The sequence below is a fragment of the Triturus cristatus genome, chromosome 10, assembly GCF_964204655.1.
Source record: "Triturus cristatus chromosome 10, aTriCri1.1, whole genome shotgun sequence".
In the NCBI taxonomy this organism is placed as follows: domain Eukaryota; kingdom Metazoa; phylum Chordata; class Amphibia; order Caudata; family Salamandridae; genus Triturus; species Triturus cristatus.
Genome location: NC_140593.1, coordinates 1,240,685,516 through 1,240,703,825, shown reverse-complemented (window position 1 = coordinate 1,240,703,825; position 18,310 = coordinate 1,240,685,516). Strand labels below are relative to the sequence as shown.

At 50.2% G+C, this 18,310-nt stretch overlaps 1 protein-coding gene across 1 annotated transcript in view; it reads left to right on the top strand.

Annotated features, from left to right (window-relative positions):
- Window positions 1-18,310, top strand: part of SYP (synaptophysin) — a 169,676-nt gene that overhangs the window by 51,287 nt on the left and 100,079 nt on the right. Inside the window, exon 2 of the mRNA XM_085629884.1 lies at window positions 512-577. Coding sequence (XP_085486010.1) covers window positions 512-577 — 66 coding nt within the window. The remainder of the gene's footprint in view (window positions 1-511; window positions 578-18,310) is intronic.

Sequence of the window (18,310 nt, the reverse complement as noted above, 5' to 3'; positions counted from 1 at the left end):
GACCCACTGTGCTGGGTCTCTGGGGCAGGCACATGTACCCACTGTGCTAGATCTCTGGGGCAGGCACATGTACCCACTGTGCTGGGTCTCTGGGGCAGGCACATGTACCCACTGTACTGGGTCTCTGGGGCAGGCACATGTACCCACTGTGCTGGGTCTCTGGGGCAGGCACATGTACCCACTGTGCTAGGCACATGTACCCACTGTGCTGGGTCTCTGGGGCAGGCACATGTACCCACTGTGCTGGGTCTCTGGGGCAGGCACATGTACCCACTGTGCTGGGTCTCTGGGGCAGGCTCATGTACCCACTGTGCTGGGTCTCTGGGGCAGGCTCATGTACCCATTGTGCTAAACACATGTACCCACTGTGCTGGGTCTCTGGGGCAGACGCATGCACCCACTGTGCTACATCTCTGGCGCAGGCGCATGTACCCTCTGTGCTGTCTTAGCAGGTGACTTATTCCAGGTGGTTGTTGTTTTTATCTGACTCTGTCTCTCTGTCTCTCTTCAGCTTGTGGCCGTTGGCCAGTTCCGGGTGGTGAAGGAGCCGAAAGGATTCATTAAGCTGCTGCAGTGGGTGAGTAAAGTTGGTAAACTGCTGGGTCCAAGCAAGTGATGTGTATCCTGGGGCCTGGCAGTGACGTCAGTGAGCCCCCACAGATAAATATCACCCGTATTAGGAATTTTAGAAAAATGCTTTTGAGAGCATGAGCTATAGAGATGCTATATTTTAATCTCTCCCTGATGCAGTCTTACAGAAATGTAATGTTTGACTGAAACACGTCGGTAAATAGTTGATGTTTACAAAAAAGGGTGATGGCTGGATTGCTTGAGCTAATCGGAGCCACTGGTTCATTGCTCGGGCGCATCCCAGTCCGATGTTATTCTGCACACCTTCCACCTCAGTTTGGACCCGGCCATAAACAAATCAGTCTTGAACCTGTCCGCATATCCCCTGGGGCCAGTGGTAGCAACGGACTGGGACGCGCTCCTGAGTCATTACCAGTGGAGAGAGTCATTTAAGCATCCATCCATCACGTGTTAGCATACTTCCGGTGAATAGTTGATGTCATCACGTGGATGAATCTTGCCTTGAAAGTCTTCCCCTGCGCGCTGGTTGACACTGCCGAGGACCCGTAGTTTCACCGCAGGACCGAACAGCGTCACTGCCAGCTGTTGCGTGACGTCACGAGTCTCTGACCTACATTGCGAGGGCGCTGCGTTTCATGTCCTCTTCCTCCCCATCTCGTCTTCAGTCGTGATTCTGGTCCCCTGGCCTGTTGCCATGGTGACGGCTGAAATGACACACATAATGCAGAGCAAGGCTTACACACCTTCAAACCCGGTCTGAGTCCGGCGCGAGAATACTGGGACCCAAGGCCCTTCCATGGAGAGTGACGCAGACGCAGAGCACACCTGGACACCCCTCTCAAGGACCTCGCATGCAGAGTGACGCAGGCAGACACAGGGCACACATATACACCCCTCTCAAGGCCCTCACTTGGAGAGTGACGCAGGCAGACACAAGGCACACATGGACCCCCCTCTCAAGGTCCTCACATGGAGAGTGACGCAGACACAGAGCACACCTGTACACCCCTCTCAAGGCCCTCGCATGGAGAGTGCCGCAGACACAGGGCACACATGGACCCCCCTCTCAAGGTCCTCACATGGAGAGTGACGCAGACACAGAGCACACCTGTACACCCCTCTCAAGGTCCTCACATGGAGAGTGACGCAGACACAGAGCACACCTGGACACCCCTCTCAAGGACCTCGCATGGAGGGTGACACAGACAGACACAGGGCACAAATGTATACCCCTCTCAAAGCCCTCGCATGGAGAGTGACGCGGGCAGACACAGGGCACACATGTACACCCCTCTCAAGGCCCTCACATGGAGAGTGACGCAGACACAGAGCACACCTGGACACCCCTCTCAAGGACCTCGCATGGAGAGTGACGCAGACACAGGGCCCCCCTGTACACCCCTCTCAAGGCCCTCGCATGGAGGGTGTCGCAGGCAGACACAGGGCACACATGGACACCTCTCTCAAGGCCCTTGCATGGAGAGTGAGGCAGACACAGGGCACACCAGTACATCCCTCTCAAGGCCCCCACATGGAGAGTGACGCAGACACAGGGCCCCCCTGTACACCTGTTGGACAGGCCACATGAAGGGCTTGCTCCCTCCCCGCAGGACAGGGCCCGAGCCCCGGCCCTCCAGGTGTTACCCACAGAAACAACCCGCACCCCGTCTCCAGACGGGACTCCTGCCCCCGGACATCTCTGTATCATGGGGCCGAACCACTACCGGCTCACTCGCCCGGCCTGGCCGCCATCTTTGACACTGCCCCACGAGGCCGCGTGGCCTCAGCTCGACCCTAACCCTGGGCCTGGCCAGGCCCCGACATCCCGGCACCACCATCCACCCAGGAGGTGAACGGACCACTTGGCAGGTCGATGGGAGAAAGAACTGTCGATGGCTCTCCCCGCCAAGTGCCGATCGCCCCCCCAGCTCCCCCGGGCGCTGGCTCCACCCCCCTGCTGGGTGTCTGGACTCCCTCATCCCGGACCTCCCGACCTCCAAGTGCGAGGGTCCGGACATCAAAGGGCGCCAGACCTATAACTGGGGCAGCTCCAGAACAGGAAGGGAGTTGCATCCTGGAGTCGAGAGACACCGTGAAGAACTCATCCTTGACGGACTACCGGCGCTGCCGTAGCCCTGCCTTGTGAACTACCGTCCTGCCTGCTGGCGCTGCCGCGGCCTTCTGCATCCTCCATCCTCGTCGGGACCTGCTGGCGCTGCCGCGGACCGTTGTGACTACCACCTTCGTCGGGTCCTGCTGGCGCTGCCGCGGACCGTTGTAACGACCACCTTCACCGGGACCTGCTGGCGCTGCCGCGGCCCGTCCATCTAGAACACCGAGCACGAGGATTGTGAGCTATTCATCATATCATCGCATCTACCAGATTGGTAACAAGACTGTCCCGCTACCCCCTTTCCCAACCAAGAGACTAGAATCGAGGGGACCCCTGAGTCCAGACCTCCTTGTACCATTCCATCGTACCTAAGAGATCGCTTATAAAGAACGTTAAACCTTATCCTTGTGTGGTGTACATCTGTGGGGGGGAAGTTACTCGTCTGTACGATCGCTGGAGACGGCTCTCCCCGGAGACCTCTCCCCTTGTCCTCGGCCGACCCTCCCGGTCCGTCTAACAACACCCCTCTCAAGGCCCTCGCATGGAGGGTGACGCAGGCAGACACAGGGCACACCTGGATACCTCTCTCAAGGCCCTCGCATGGAGAGTGACGCAGACACAGGGCACGCCTGTACACCCCTCTCAAGGCCCTCGCATGGAGAGTGACGCAGACACAGGGCACACCTGTACACCCCTCTCAAGGCCCCCACATGGAGAGTGACGCAGACACAGGGCACACCTGTTCACCCCTCTCAAGGCCCTCGCATGGAGAGTGACGCAGGCAGACACAGGGCACCCCTGTACACCCCTCTCAAGGCCCTCGCATGGAGGGTGACGCAGGCAGACACAGGACACACATATACACCCCTCTCAAGGCTCTCACTTGGAGAGTGACGCAGGCAGACACAGGGCACACCTGGACACCCCTCTCAAGGCCCTCGCATGGAGGGTGACACAGACAGACACAGGGCACACATGTATACCCCTCTCAAAGCCCTCGCATGGAGAGTGACGCGGGCAGACACAGGGCACACATGTACACCCCTCTCAAGGCCCTCACATGGAGAGTGACGCAGACACAGAGCACACCTGGACACCCCTCTCAAGGACCTCGCATGGAGAGTGACGCAGACACAGGGCCCCCCTGTACACCCCTCTCAAGGCCCTCGCATGGAGGGTGACGCAGGCAGACACAGGGCCCCCCTGTACACCCCTCTCAAAGCCCTCGCATGGAGAGTGACGCGGGCAGACAAAGGACACACCTGGACACCCCTCTCAAGACCCTCGCATGGAGGGTGACGCATGCAGACACAGGGCACACATGTACACCCCTCTCAAGGACCTTGCATGGAGGGTGACGCAGACACAGAGCACACCTGGACACCCCTCTCAAGGACCTCGCATGGAGAGTGACGCAGAGACAGAGCACACCTGGACACCCCTCTCAAGGACCTCGCATGGAGAGTGACGCAGACACAGGGCCCCCCTGTACACCCCTCTCAAGGCCCTCACATGGAGAGTGACGCAGACACAGAGCACACCTGGACACCCCTCTCAAGGACCTCGCATGGAGAGTGACGCAGACACAGGGCCCCCCTGTACACCCCTCTCAAGGCCCTCGCATGGAGGGTGACGCAGACACAGGGCCCCCCTGTACACCCCTCTCAAGGCCCTCGCATGGAGGGTGACGCAGACACAGGGCCCCCCTGTACACCCCTCTCAAGGCCCTCGCATGAAGGGTGACGCAGGCAGACACAGGGCACACCTGGATACCTCTCTCAAGGCCCAAAAAAACAGGAAAGTAACAGCAACAGCGGACCCTCGATGCCGCACCTCACACCAGTTCCTAAGTGTAGAAATGCTGTGCAAACAATTCCTACGCCAGCCGTTGAGTGGGGTTACTGTGCTCCAGATCAAGAAGTTATTAAACCAAATGGGGGTGCGCAGCTCACAAAGTCCAATAGGCCAGAGTAGATGAAAAAAGTCACTACTTTATTAGAAATCAATTTACGTTAAGAACATTCCATTCAAGTTGTCAGCCAACGTGTTTCGCTCCCACACGGGGAGCTTCCTCAGGGCGAAAAAATTGTTATGGATTGGCAAGATCCTAGTCACATCGTATTTATATTCAATGTGCCAGCGCTCGTTATTCCGCAATACGCCCGACGCCGTGTCCAAACAGCTTGTAAATTTCACATGGGCTCCTGATGAGAGATAAAGGACACTTCAATCCGTAATCGAGTAAAATAAGTAAATCTGATGGTAGTCGGATCAGCAATCCATGAGACGCTGCTTTCAGGTTAACGCCGCCACAGGATAGACAACCAAAATCAGTTGAAGATTGAAAAAGTACGTCAAATCGATAAGGCATCTGTTGGTGCGGCTGGAATCGGCCAGCGTCTGCTCTGTAATCGTAATTCAAAAGGTCCAAAGTAGGAGATCAAAGCAGTCCGTAATAGCGATAGTGATCGGCAAAGAAACAAAACAAAAAAACAGCATCAATGGCTGGTTCATCCGGCGACTCCCCCACGGCAGCGCCCGTTGCCTTTGACGCTGCCCCCTATTTACAGGGGCAGCATGAACAGGAGGACGCGCCAAAGAAAAGCTGGTCTTCAATTTGCGAAACAGGGACAAGTGCATTATTTCTCCTCGTTTTTTTCTTTTTCCATGTGTGCTGCCTTGTGCAGCACACACGGAAAAAGCAAAAATCTGTGTAATCTTTAAAAAACAATGCCATTCTGTGACTCCCATGTGTGCTGCATTAAGCAGCTCACATAAAAGTGACTAAATGGCACTTGAAGATTGTTTATGTACAGGAAGGGGGGCCGTACTGTACATAAACAATCTTTCTGCTGCACGCAGACAGCCTTGCACTATGATGCACGGGTGTCTGCGCTGACGCTGCTCTGCTAAGTCTAGCACCAGCGCAGGGGGAAATGCAAGGCTGCAACATATCCTTGTAAATATGGTGCAGCCTTGCGTTACTGAGAGGCGTCGCTCCTCCGCTTCCTTGAACATATGTCCTGAATTTGTGCTTTTCCAGACCAAGGACTCTTAAACTATACTGCTTACCGGTATGGATGACATGCGACTCCTACACCTTGTAGGCATCTGTGTTATGTAACATTTCCTATCCACTGATTTACACACGTATGATTGTCTCTGTGCAATGTATGTGTGATGTAAAGTGTTCTGACACCTTCAAGTGGTATGAGCGGTGCTATAAAACTAAATGAATCTAAGAGACAGTGGTTATGAAGACTTGAGGGTGGCACTGTCAAATGGTGGTAGTGAGGGAATCCGTGGCGAGGTGCTCATTGGTGGGGGGGCGCCAACAAACATTGTCGCATAGGGCGCCACCAGTAGTAAAGCTGGCCCTGCTTGCAGGGGGCCCCCATCAAGTTTCGTTACGCCAGTGCTCTCTACGCCACTTTACTGTGCACCATTCTACTCTACTGCACAGCTCTCTACACCAATGCACTCTATGCAACTCTATTCCACACCACTGCACTCTACCACACTCTGCTCTGCAACACTGCACTCCCCACCACTGAACTATGCACTGCTGCACTTTATGCCACTGTACTCTACTCTGCCCCACTCTACACAATGCCAGTCTACGCACTCTACACCAATGCACTCTACACCAATGCACTCTACGCCACTCTACTCTGTGCCACTGCACTTTATGCCACTGCACTCTACTCTGCACCACTCTACTCAATGCCACTCTACGCACTCTACACCAATGCACTCTACGCAACTACACTCTACGTCAATCCACTCTACGCCACTCTACTCTGTGCCACTCTACTCTGCACCACTCCACTTTATACCACTGCACTCTACCACACTCTACTCTGCAACACTGCACTCCCCACCACTGAACTATGCACTGCTGCACTTTATGCCACTGTACTCTACTCTGCACCACTCTACTTAATGCCACTCTACGCACTCTACACCAATGCACTCTACACCAATGCACTCTACAGCAATCCACTCTACGCCACTCTACTCTGTGCCACTGCACTTTATGCCACTGTACTCTACTCTGCCCCACTCTACTCAATGCCACTCTACGCACTCTACACCAATGCACTCTACACCAATGCACTCTACGGCAATCCACTCTACGCCACTCTACTCTGTGCCACTCTACTCTGCGCCACTGCCCTTTTTGCCACTGTACTCTACTCTGCACCACTCTATTCAATGCCACTCTACGCACTCTACACCAATGCCCTCTACGCAACTACACTCTACGGCAATCCACTCTACGCCACTCTACTCTGTGCCACTCTACTCTGCACCTCTGCACTTTATGCCACTGCACTCTACTCCTCGCCACTCTACTGTACTCGACGCCAAAGCACTCTAGACCACTACACGCTACACTACTACACTCTACGACAATCCACTCTACGCCACTCTACTCTGAGCAACTCTACTCCGCGCCATTGCACTTTATGCCACTGCACTCTACTCTGCACCACTCTATTCAATGCCACTCTACGCACTCTACACCAATGCACTCTACACCACTACACTCTACGGCAATCCACTCTACGCCACTCTACTCTGTGCCACTCTACTCTGCACCACTGCACTTTATGCCACTGCACTCTACTCCTCACCACTCTACTGTACTCGACACCAAAGCACTGTAGACCACTACACGCTACGCTACTACACTCTACAACAATCCACTCTATGCCACTCTAATCTACTGTGCACCTCAGCACTCTGAAACTGAACTCTACACCACTCCAGTCTATGCCACTCCACGCTACTCTGCACCCCTCCATCCTATGCCACTCCACTCTGTGCCACTGTATTCTGCAACACTGCACTGTATACCCCTGCACTCTATGCCAATGCACTCTATGCCACTGTACTCTGCAACACTGCACTGTACACCACTGCACTCTATGCCACTCCACTTTACTCTGCACCCCTCCGGTCTATGCCACTCCACTCTACTCCGCACCCCTCCAGTCTATGCCACTTCACTCTACTCTGCACCCCTCCATCCTATGCCACTCCACTCTGTGCCACTGTATTCTGCAACACTGCACTGTATACCCCTGCACTCTATGCCAATGCACTCTATGCCACTGTACTCTGCAACACTGCACTATACACCACTGCACTCTATGCCAATGCACTCTATGCCACTGTATTCTGCAACACTGCACTATACACCACTGCACTCTATGCCAATGCACTCTATGCCACTGTATTCTGCAACACTACACTATACACCACTGCACTCTATGCCACTCCACTCTACTCTGCACCCCTCCAGTCTATGCCACTCCACTCTACTCTGCACCCCTCTAGTCTATGCCACTCCATTCTACTCTGCACCCCTCCATCCTATGCCACTCCAATCTGTGCCACTGTACTCTGCAACACTGCACTGTATACCACTGCACTCTATGCCAATGCACTCTATGCCACTGTATTCTACAACACTGCACTATACACCACTGCACTCTATGCCAATGCACTCTATGCCACTGTACTCTGCAACAGTTCACTATACACCACTGCGCTCTATGCCAATGCACTCTACTGTGCACCTCTCAGACTGACAGACAGGGGTTGGGGAGCTCCACCCTTCAGGACCGGCCTCACCCGCCCGCTTCAGATCATGAATATCAAGCTTCCTCCGGGTCCAGCGGGATCAAACCCCTTCGGTGCATCAAGAGACTTGCTCAGGGAGGGCCCCTGACACCAGTTGGTGTCCTCAGTCGGCACTCATCCTTTCAGGTGCCTTCCCAGTCGGCACACATCCTTTCAGGCGCCTCCGCAGTTGACACACATCCTTTCAGGTGCCTCCACAGTCGGCACACATCCTTTCAGGCGCCTCCTCAGTTGGCACACATCCTTTCAGGCGCCTCCGCAGTTGGCACACATCCTTTCAGGCGCCTCCACAGTCGGCACACATCCTTTCAGGCGCCTCCTCAGTTGGCACACATCCTTTCAGGCACCTCCGCAGTCGGCACACATCCTTTCAGGCGCCTCCGCAGTCGGCACACATCCTTTCAGGCGCCTCCACAGTCGGCACACATCCTTTCAGGCGCCTCCGCAGTCGGCACACATCCTTTCAGGCGCCTCCTCAGTCGGCACACATCCTTTCAGGCGCCTCCGCAGTCGGCACACATCCTTTCAGGCGCCTCTGCAGTCGGCACACATCCTTTCAGGCGCCTCTGCAGTCGGCACACATCCTTTCAGGCGCCTCCTCAGTCGGCACACATCCTTTCAGGCGCCTCCTCAGTCGGCACACATCCTTTCAGGCGCCTCCGCAGTCGGCACACATCCTTTCAGGCGCCTCCTCAGTTGGCACACATCCTTTCAGGCGCCTCCTCAGTCGGCACACATCCTTTCAGGCGCCTCCGCAGTCGGCACACATCCTTTCAGGCGCCTCCGCAGTCGGCACACATCCTTTCAGGCGCCTCCGCAGTCGGCACACATCCTTTCAGGCGCCTCCGCAGTCAGCACACATCCTTTCAGGCGCCTCCGCAGTCGGCACACATCCTTTCAGGCGCCTCCGCAGTTGGCACACATCCTTTCAGGCGCCTCCGCAGTCGGCACACATCCTTTCAGTCGGCAGTCGGCACACATCCTTGCAGTCGGCACACATCCTTTCAGTCGGCAGTCGGCACACATCCTTTCAGGCGCCTGACATGAATGAAGAATGTATTTAAAGATTTAGGAATAGATGAGAATCTGATAGATTTAGAACATTTGGAAGCCAACATGTAAGATCCCATCATAGGGTTTGACTAGCACATGACGTGGGCCTTTGGTTTTCCTGCTCCAGGCATTCTCTATCAGGTCTGGGAATATCTGTGATAAAAGCATCACAGAAAGATGCGGAGGCGACACTCAGGGGTTTTATGGGGCAAAGAAGGCGATTTAGCCGGTAAAACACTAGAACCCACTATAGAAGAATCACATCTGGTGAGGAAGTTGTCCAATATTTAATGCCATTTATACGTTCCTGGATTTCACACATAGTAATATCTTTTAAGCAGTTTTCTGCTCAAACAGTAATTTGGGCAAATTTGTTTGCATTTCTATGGGGTTCTACAGACCAGGATAGACATTTTAATAAAAAATTAGAATTTTGTTAGCAAGAACTTAAATTGTAGTTGTCAATTGTCATGTTGGAGATTAAATGTAAGAAATCTGAGTTATTTATTTCCTAAAAGATATTACTTATCTGTCAACCATGAAAATACTCCCAAGATGATAAAAAGCTCGGTGAGCAAGGCGTAGACCTTTTATCGTGATCTGTCGAGCAACAGGGAGCAGATGTGGTTATCTATGAGCTTCGAAGACCTGGTCAATGGGTGTAGCTCACAATTAGCATCCATGCCGGGTGGACCCTTCGCTTTTCTTGTCGTCCCAGGGGGGAGCCACAGTTTACAAACATTGGTGCAGCCGACACTGGGGGGACCCCACCCCCACAAACAAGCCTCACAGATGTTGGGGGATTGAAATATCTTTGTAAAGTGCAGATGGAACTGGGTTTACCGGACATCCCCAGATGCAGCTCCTTGTCAGACCGGATTCCAAGGTTTTTCGCTTTGGCCACAAGACTTGGTGGCAAGCAACTTCCCCAGCCAGGGTAGCCGGCAATGATTATGCCACACCCAGAGGTTAGTTTTACATGTTTTCATTTGTCTGCGTGTAACTGCGAACCCAACATTCTAAGCCAGCCTTCAATGCATTGCGCGCTAACACTTACGTCACAATTCTATGGAATCCATCAGAAGCCAAAAAGGTTCCATCATTTCTAACTCGCAGACACTACAAAGCCCTTCTGTTGAGGCCATCAGTGGTGCTCCACAGGCTCCCCTGGACAACGATCAGGCCTCGGTCTTTCTGGCACTGAGCTTCCGAAGACTGTCACTCATCCATGATTACCCACAAGGCAGGGCCTGAGGGTGAGCTGAGGGGCAGACAAAGGCCAGAGGAAGCGCAATGTCACCTGTCTGTCATCAGCGGAAGGCACGAATCCGACCCTGAAGGATCTCTTGATGCCAGTCCAAGGTTGCACATAGGCTTAAATAACCTGGGGGGCAGGAAATACCCTTGGTGGACTACGCACATCACCTGAAATGGTTTTAATTGAAAGGAGAAAGGACCAGTGATAAACAACGACAGACCTGAAAGGCCAGCCTCTGAAAGATGGTGTTTAAGATGGAATTGTCCATCATATCAGAGAATAAGGCCAACAGGATGAACCACATCCAGGTGTAACCCCATCACGGGAGGGTCATCAGAAGCCAGGTCTGAGGGACAAGGTTCCACCCTGGTACTTAAGCATGCCTGTGACACAGCTCTTGACAGTGGAATAGAAATGGTCCCAGAGCATGCATAAAAATTGAGAAAGATCAAAACAACAAATATTGCAACAATTTTAAGGCAGAACCATAGTGTTGTTTAATCACACTTGGAACAGGCACATAAATGCATACGATAAATCACACTATTTACAAAAGTGCGGGGTGCCACGGGGAAGGGGAGGGAGTGATGAATTAGGTAGGGTAGTAGGATAAGTGACATAAACAAGTTCATAACAATGGTACAAGTCAATTGCTGGGCACCTTACTGTCGTGCCAAATATTCAAAAGTCATTCATTGACAGAATTAAATGTTATTGCCAAATAGCCACAGTGCTCAACGCACTATTGAGGGTACTGGCATGATGGGATGTCGACGTTTCGACCCCTCTTCAAAGGTAGGTAGATTAATTCCTTACAGGTGGGGTCTTCCTCAGGACAGAGAGGATGGTGAACCGGGGAAGGTAGGCACCTATGCAAAGATATGGGTGGGAATTAAAAATGATAGTGCCAAGCAAAGATTCAACTGCAGGACTGGATATGGATATAAATGCCATAATTACCAGAAAAAGAGAGAGCATCTAGTCAGTGACAGCTTGGCATCTGGGCAAAGGAAGCTCCACAATCGGGTGGGAGTGAAAGTCACCTAAAAATGAATTTAAAAGCGACAGTGTGGTCAACAGTGGAGTTGACTTGGAAAGAGGGAGGTGGGTAATGACTCCAAATAAATATAAACTCACGTGTGTTATTTAGCAAAAATGGGAGGATTCGATTACTCCGTCAAATCACACCGGTCTGTAAATTCGGTATGTTGAGTGAAATGAATCACCGAGAAAACAGCCACTAAAAACCAAATGGAGAGAGCGCTCATAAATGGGAAACCTGATAGGTAGTCCAAAACTGGAGAAATACAAAGCAAACAGGACCTGGTACCCCATACTAGCATCCGTATACTAGGAAGTCAGAAAACGGGACTAGCGATTCCAATAAATAGAAAGACTGAACAAACATATTATTAAAAAGGAAAAGGTCAATCCAGCGGGAATTGCTTATACCCAATGCGTGGAAAAGTCGCAGTAATCAGTGTGCATGCAGGGGGATTAATCTTGTGGGATAAGAGGACCTAGTTAAGGGAACTAAAAATTAAAGGCAAATACTGGAAAGCCGTAATACTAATGGATAAGGCAAAATTAACTGTTGATAAAAAGGGGACTGATCATAGGAACAAGGACAAAAATCCTAGGTCGAATTAGCCAATGTACACGGAGTATCATTCAAGCGGTTCCCTTACCTTGAGACGGCGTACGAGTCTGAACCCGCTCGACTCTGACGGCTAACTGGCGACGCGGAGCGGCTCCCAGATAAGGAGAACGCTGAAAACGCGTGACGTTACACCGGGTGCAGCCGCTGGATGCTGCCATCAACGGGAGAATGGAAGAAAGACCATTCGGGTAGTTCGATAGCGAGGTTAGAAGAATAAATGTGGGTAAATAATTCCCGAAAAGAATAAATAAAATAAATCAAATAAATAGTTATGTCTTGTGGAATATGTGTGTTAATAATTATTGTTCAGTGGAATGCATCATTAGAAGGGCCTCTTCGGGGCCCGGGGGATCAGCATGATCGACGTATTAAGGTTGGGGGAGGAGAATCAAATGGTGAACATGTACGTAGGGGATCCTAAACAAAGAAAGATGGTAATATGAAAGAGTCTAATTGATTAACAAACGTATGAGCACGTTTGGATTGCACAGATGTGCAGACTAAAGGGCGTGCAATCAAACTCGTGGTCTGTTGTTAAGTAAACATACAAGTGCAGTGACTATTGTACAATGGGTGCATTATTTGAAAGCGTCTCAAAGTTATATGATGACACATTGAACCGGAAAAATGTATTGATTCATTAGTAAAAAATGAAAAAAGAACATTGGTTGTTAAAAAGCAGACATATGAGCTTATATCAATAAACATTTTCTGATGAAGATGCAAGAGAACCAGATGGTAATTACATTGAGAGAGAAACGTCAAAAGGTCATGTAAATACATGTGAATGGATATTAGCTTGCTGGATAAGACAAATGATAGTTCCAATGGGAAAGAAACAATCAAAAAATTCATGTGATTAATACGTACATTCGTCATAAATGTCTCATGGTCAACATCATAAAGTGTCTCAGAAATAACGTTGACAACAGGTTAGATAATGGGCTGGGGAAAACAGAGCAAAATGAACCTTGTTCATGAGTTACCGAGAGTAGCTAATTGAGCATTACTCGGGTCTTGTTCGTTCAAACCAGTTAGAATAGTGTCAAAGCGTATCATCATTTTTGACTCTCTAATGAGCAAGATAGAGGATATATTGCCTCCCCGAGGTCCCAGTTCTGTCTTTTCCAAGACAATCCATTTCATTTCATCGGGGTGGTGTCCCAGTTGGTGATAGTGTTCGACTAGAGGTGCACCTGTCACATTGCATCTTATTCGACTTTGGTGTTGAAGAATTCCAGCCTTGACTTTCTGCTGTGTCTGGCCAATATATAGTTGGTCACATGGACACAGGATCCCATAGATGACGTTGCTGGAATTACAGTTGGTATGTGATTGTAATGTGATGGTCTGATGCTTATATTCAAAGTTCTTTGATTGCATAGTTGTGGGGCATGCTTTACATGACCCACACTTGAAGTGACCTATGATTGGTGGTAAACTCCAGAGTGACCTAATGGTCGGTTCAACTGGGTCCTCAAGGAAGGAATGCACCACATGGTCCTTAATGCTCATTGCTTTCTTAAAAGAGTGCATCGGTGGATCAGGTTGGTCAATCTCCGTGGATATAATGTTCCAGTGTTTATTGATGATCTTTTTCACTGCATTACTGCGAGTGGAGAATGTTGTGACACATATCATTTTGTTATTTTGGCGTGATGTATTGGGATGTTTGGGTGAGAGCAGAGTGTCCCGTGGGTTGTACCAGGCCCTCTTCCGGGCCCTCTTTACCAGGCGTTTTGGGTAGCCTCTTAGGATTAACCTGGCCGTTAGGTTCTCAGACTCTGTTGTGTAGTCTGTTCGTTTTGTGCAGTTCCTGCGGATCCGCAGGAACTGTCCCACTGGGAGATTGTCGCGCAAGCCGCGCGGGTGGTGGCTACTGTACCTCAGTAGAGAATTTCTTTCCGTTGGCTTCCTATATAGGGTAGTAAGAAGTTTATCATCTTCGTGGAAGATTTTCAAATCGAGGAAGGGTATCTCCTGTGTGCTGGACTGAATAGTGAACTGAATGTTGTGGTCGCACTGGTTTAGCCATTGGTGGAACAAATTGAGTTGGATAGTCTCACCATTCCAAATCATCAATATATCGTCAATATATCTCTTCCACGTATTGACATGTGCCGAAAATGGGTTGTTGTTGAGGACGAAACGCTTCTCAAAGTTATCCATATATAGGATCGCTAGATCTGGAGCGAAGGCAGCCCCCATCGCGACTCCTTTCGTTTGTACATAGTACTTTCCTTGGAAGTAAAAGAAATTCTTTTTCATAGCGATGGTCAAAAGAGCTATGATAAAATCCGTAGGTACCCTTGTAGGTGCTGGTCTTAGATCCAAAACTTCCCGCATAACCGCCAGTGCAGGTTCCTGCGGAATGCTGGTGTATAGCGAGACAATATCACAGGTGACAAGTATCTGCTCACTTGGGTTGAAGGGTTGTTGGTCAATCATTGCAATAACTTGCATGGTGTCTCGAAGGTATGTTTCTGTTTCTTCTGCCAATGGTTTCAGGAAAATGTCTATGTACTTACATAGAGGTTCCAATAGTGAACCGCAGCCGGATACTATAGGGCGACCTGGTGGATGTAGGATGTCCTTATGTATCTTTGGTAGCGTATAGATGGTGGGTAGTCGTGGATGTTGTTGATTCAGATAGTCGTATTCCAATTTACTTAGAAAACCACAGTTTAAAGCGTCCAGAGTTATTAGATGGATTTCCCCCATCAGGTCCTTCGTAGGATCAGACCTCAACAAAGAGTAACTGACACCGTCTTGTAACTGCCGTAGAATCTCCGATTTGTATGCAGTCGTATCTTGCACCACTATAGCCCCGCCCTTATCGGCAGACTTGATCACAATGTCTTTGTTATTTCGGAGGGTTAGGAGAGCCGCTTTCTCAGACTTGCTGGTGTTCGGTATGGTATGTTTGTATGTTGTAAGTAAAGTGTTAACATCGTTCAGAACCATGCTTTCGTAAGCCAAAATCCTGCTACTCATAGCATTGGCAGGCGGAAAAAACTTGGATGGAGGCCTTAATCCAGTGACCGACTTGGGTAGACTGTCTTCCTTGTTTTTAAAAAAATACCTGAGACGGATCTTACGAAAAAACCCTTGGAGTTCGGTTTTGAGGTTGAATGAGTTCGGATGGGCAGTTGGGACGAAGGACAGGCCCTTGCAGAGTACAGCCTGTTCGTCAGCGTTGAGATTATATGCAGAGATGTTGACCACTGGATTGTCACTGGGCTCTACCATCTGTAAACTTTGCGCCTCGTCGATATCTCTCCGTGGTTCTCTTGCTGGAATCGGACTTGTTTCGGGGTTGTACCTCGGCCTCTGTCCCAATTGGCGCTCGGTGGGTTCTGCTGGCCTCTCGGGGGTCCTCTTGGCCAGTTGCCACCTCGTCCTCGCGGTGGTCTCCATTGGCCTTCCCCTAAAAAAGGGAAAAAACCTAGGGGGGGGTACCAGTTGTCACGGTAGTTGTAGTCGTAACTGGGGCCAGGAGCCTCTGGATCACTGTCTGAACTCACCGTAGAATCAAAAAACGTGGTTTCTACGGTGAGTTCAGACAGTGATCCAGAGGCTCCTGGCCCCAGTTACGACTACAACTACCGTGACAACTGGTACCCCCCCCCTAGGTTTTTTCCCTTTTTTAGGGGAAGGCCAATGGAGACCACCGCGAGGACGAGGTGGCAACTGGCCAAGAGGACCCCCGAGAGGCCAGCAGAACCCACCGAGCGCCAATTGGGACAGAGGCCGAGGTACAACCCCGAAACAAGTCCGATTCCAGCAAGAGAACCACGGAGAGATATCGACGAGGCGCAAAGTTTACAGATGGTAGAGCCCAGTGACAATCCAGTGGTCAACATCTCTGCATATAATCTCAACGCTGACGAACAGGCTGTACTCTGCAAGGGCCTGTCCTTCGTCCCAACTGCCCATCCGAACTCATTCAACCTCAAAACCGAACTCCAAGGGTTTTTTCGTAAGATCCGTCTCAGGTATTTTTTTAAAAACAAGGAAGACAGTCTACCCAAGTCGGTCACTGGATTAAGGCCTCCATCCAAGTTTTTTCCGCCTGCCAATGCTATGAGTAGCAGGATTTTGGCTTACGAGAGCATGGTTCTGAACGATGTTAACACTTTACTTACAACATACAAACATACCATACCGAACACCAGCAAGTCTGAGAAAGCGGCTCTCCTAACCCTCCGAAATAACAAAGACATTGTGATCAAGTCTGCCGATAAGGGCGGGGCTATAGTGGTGCAAGATACGACTGCATACAAATCGGAGATTCTACGGCAGTTACAAGACGGTGTCAGTTACTCTTTGTTGAGGTCTGATCCTACGAAGGACCTGATGGGGGAAATCCATCTAATAACTCTGGACGCTTTAAACTGTGGTTTTCTAAGTAAATTGGAATACGACTATCTGAATCAACAACATCCACGACTACCCACCATCTATACGCTACCAAAGATACATAAGGACATCCTACATCCACCAGGTCGCCCTATAGTATCCGGCTGCGGTTCACTATTGGAACCTCTATGTAAGTACATAGACATTTTCCTGAAACCATTGGCAGAAGAAACAGAAACATACCTTCGAGACACCATGCAAGTTATTGCAATGATTGACCAACAACCCTTCAACCCAAGTGAGCAGATACTTGTCACCTGTGATATTGTCTCGCTATACACCAGCATTCCGCAGGAACCTGCACTGGCGGTTATGCGGGAAGTTTTGGATCTAAGACCAGCACCTATAAGGGTACCTACGGATTTTATCATAGCTCTTTTGACCATCGCTATGAAAAAGAATTTCTTTTACTTCCAAGGAAAGTACTATGTACAAACGAAAGGAGTCGCGATGGGGGCTGCCTTCGCTCCAGATCTAGCGATCCTATATATGGATAACTTTGAGAAGCGTTTCGTCCTCAACAACAACCCATTTTCGGCACATGTCAATACGTGGAAGAGATATATTGACGATATATTGATGATTTGGAATGGTGAGACTATCCAACTCAATTTGTTCCACCAATGGCTAAACCAGTGCGACCACAACATTCAGTTCACTATTCAGTCCAGCACACAGGAGATACCCTTCCTCGATTTGAAAATCTTCCACGAAGATGATAAACTTCTTACTACCCTATATAGGAAGCCAACGGAAAGAAATTCTCTACTGAGGTACAGTAGCCACCACCCGCGCGGCTTGCACGACAATCTCCCAGTGGGACAGTTCCTGCGGATCCGCAGGAACTGCACAAAACGAACAGACTACACAACAGAGTCTGAGAACCTAACGGCCAGGTTAATCCTAAGAGGCTACCCAAAACGCCTGGTAAAGAGGGCCCGGAAGAGGGCCTGGTACAACCCACGGGACACTCTGCTCTCACCCAAACATCCCAATACATCACGCCAAAATAACAAAATGATATGTGTCACAACATTCTCCACTCGCAGTAATGCAGTGAAAAAGATCATCAATAAACACTGGAACATTATATCCACGGAGATTGACCAACCTAACTTACCGATGCATTCTTTTAAGAAAGCAATGAGCATTAAGGACCATGTGGTGCATTCCTTCCTTGAGGACCCGGTTGAACCGACCATTAGGTCACTCTGGAGTTTACCACCAATCATAGGTCACTTCAAGTGTGGGTCATGTAAAGCATGCCCCACAACTATGCAATCAAAGAACTTTGAATATAAGCATCAGACCATCACATTACAATCACATACCAACTGTAATTCCAGCAACGTCATCTATGGGATCCTGTGTCCATGTGACCAACTATATATTGGCCAGACACAGCAGAAAGTCAAGGCTAGAATTCTTCAACACCAAAGTCGAATAAGATGCAATGTGACAGGTGCACCTCTAGTCGAACACTATCACCAACTGGGACACCACCCCGATGAAATGAAATGGATTGTCTTGGAAAAGACAGAACTGGGACCTCGGGGAGGCAATATAT